A 2,000-nucleotide genomic window follows, 5' to 3' on the forward strand; every position below is an offset into this window, starting at 1 on the left:
CACCGCCACCGTGCGTGTCTGTCTGAGCCTCGACGCTCCTGTTGGCTTCCGGGTAACACGGCGGCGGCGGCGGCGGCTGGTGAGCTCCGCGCCCCGCCTCGCCATAGGACGGGACGGAAGCTGCGGATGGACAGAAAACCCGCGGCTCAGACGTGCTAACGATCGTTGGCTCACACGTGCCGCCTTGGGGGTGTCGACGTACAGATAGTCATGATCTCACAGTGTGGGGGGGCGTCCTGGCCGAGGTAGGGGGGGTGGTGCTGGTAGGCGTAGGCGGCGTCGGGGGTGTACGTGGGGGCGTATGGCGCCACCTGCTGCTGCTGCTGCCAGCAACTCTGATGGTACCACTGAGGAGAGCGGTCGCCATGTCAGTGCGCCGACACACACGCAACGCACACGCACGCGCACGCACACAACCTGCACTCCAAGATTGAAGTAGTACTGCAGCACCCGACAGTCTGCAAGAAGCGTCACAAAAGGCAATTCGGTTGGAAATCGTAATCGTATGAACCGGCGGCGACGTCTCGGCACCACCTCTGGGTAGGTCGCTGCCGCTGGGGTCATAGGAGTAAGGAGGCGGGGCCACCACTGAGCACAGCCCCTCCCCCAATTCATTCACCAACCAGGGGGTGGCTGGGATCGCCATGGCAACTAAAAGCAAAAACCACCTGAGCACACGCGCAGGGCTTTCGTTGCGCGCGCTCGTACGCACCTGACCGGGGTTGGGCGTGCGCCACCGCCGGCGTATGAGCGGCGGCGGGTACGCCAGATGAAGACAAGGGTGAGGAGGAAGAGGAGGACGTCGGCGAGGAAGAAATCACCGGGATTGGCTTCACCGCCACCTGCGTGTAGCTGAAGGTCATCTCAGCTCGGGGAGGTGACTCGGCCACGCCCCCTCCCTCCTGCTCCTGTCACATGATGACCACATCATCATCATCATCATCATCGCTTGCACTGGTCAGAGTGCACGTTACCTGCGCGGCGGGCCTCTCGACGTCGCCGGCGTAGACGCTCGGTGTCTGGTAGCTGCCGTCTGAAACGTCAACTTCCCGTCAGCGCGGCCGACGGGACCGCCGCGTGGCGCCAACTTACCCCGACGGGCCGACATGAAGTCCTCCGTGAAGTCTGACTCAGGCAACGTTACAAATTGTCACGCCAATCCGCTCGTTTTTAGCCGCCGCCCCCCTCGATGCTAAGCCACGCCCACTCCGGCTCACCCCGGTCGCCGACGCCGTTGGCGTCGTCCTGCTCTTCTTCGGACGAACACACGGACGCGCCGCCCGCCGGGGGCGCGATCGGGAGGGGCCCGCCCGAGTCGCTCTGGACCCGGTAGGAGACGGACGGAGGGGGCGGGGCCGCCGCGCTCACCGACTGCGCCGCGGGAGGTACCGTGGCGAAAACCTCCTCTTTGGCGTCATCCACGTGGTAGTACGCCACGGCGGCATCCATCTCCGCCAACGGGTCGGCCGCGTCGTCCTCGTTGAAGTAGGCGCAGCCTTTGGCGAGCGCCGCCGCCAGGTGACGCCGACTGCGACTGGACACCAAACGGGAGGACGGCCTTGAACGGTCACGCGGCCATCGCAACTTGACGCCGACGACGCCACGTCACCATCGCGCCGACGCCATCGTCTTCTTACCGAGACCTGAAGGCGTAGCTGTCGTAGTCGTAGTAACGCCTGGTGGGAGGGTAATAGGTCAGCTGGGGACCAATCAGGTGGCGGTTCACCAAGCGGCTGCTGGAGCTTCTGACGCAAAATCCAAACGCCCACAAAAAGACAAGCGCGTCGGTGAGTACGGCCGGGCGATGAGGGGGCGCTCTGCGCTGCGGCCACATCCACCTGGCGGCGCCGTATCTGGCCGGTCTGGCGGCGGCGAGGGCGTGGCCATGCTGCTGCTGCTGCTGGTGGTGCGGGGGAGAGAAGGGGTCGTAAGGCACGGCTCCGGCGGGGGGCGGGGCCGGCCGGGAGTGGCCGGCGGGCTGGAAGCGCGGCGGGAGCGGC

General features: G+C 66.0%; 1 protein-coding gene across 1 annotated transcript in view; it reads right to left on the reverse strand.

Moving 5' to 3' along the window:
• The window catches only part of capn2b (calpain 2, (m/II) large subunit b), a gene marked incomplete at its 5' end in the record, with an annotated part of 20,202 nt that overhangs the window by 16,629 nt on the left and 1,573 nt on the right, over window positions 1–2,000 (reverse strand). Inside the window, 10 exon segments of the mRNA XM_019889614.1 lie at window positions 60–120; window positions 203–347; window positions 418–458; window positions 535–651; window positions 713–908; window positions 975–1,033; window positions 1,093–1,125; window positions 1,218–1,534; window positions 1,638–1,742; window positions 1,839–2,000. The exon segment at window positions 1,839–2,000 is cut by the window's right edge and continues 75 nt beyond it. Coding sequence (XP_019745173.1) covers window positions 60–120; window positions 203–347; window positions 418–458; window positions 535–651; window positions 713–908; window positions 975–1,033; window positions 1,093–1,125; window positions 1,218–1,534; window positions 1,638–1,742; window positions 1,839–2,000 — 1,236 coding nt within the window.

Source organism: Hippocampus comes, unplaced genomic scaffold, assembly GCF_001891065.2.
Source record: "Hippocampus comes isolate QL1 unplaced genomic scaffold, H_comes_QL1_v1.1 scaffold301, whole genome shotgun sequence".
Lineage (NCBI taxonomy): Eukaryota > Metazoa > Chordata > Actinopteri > Syngnathiformes > Syngnathidae > Hippocampus > Hippocampus comes.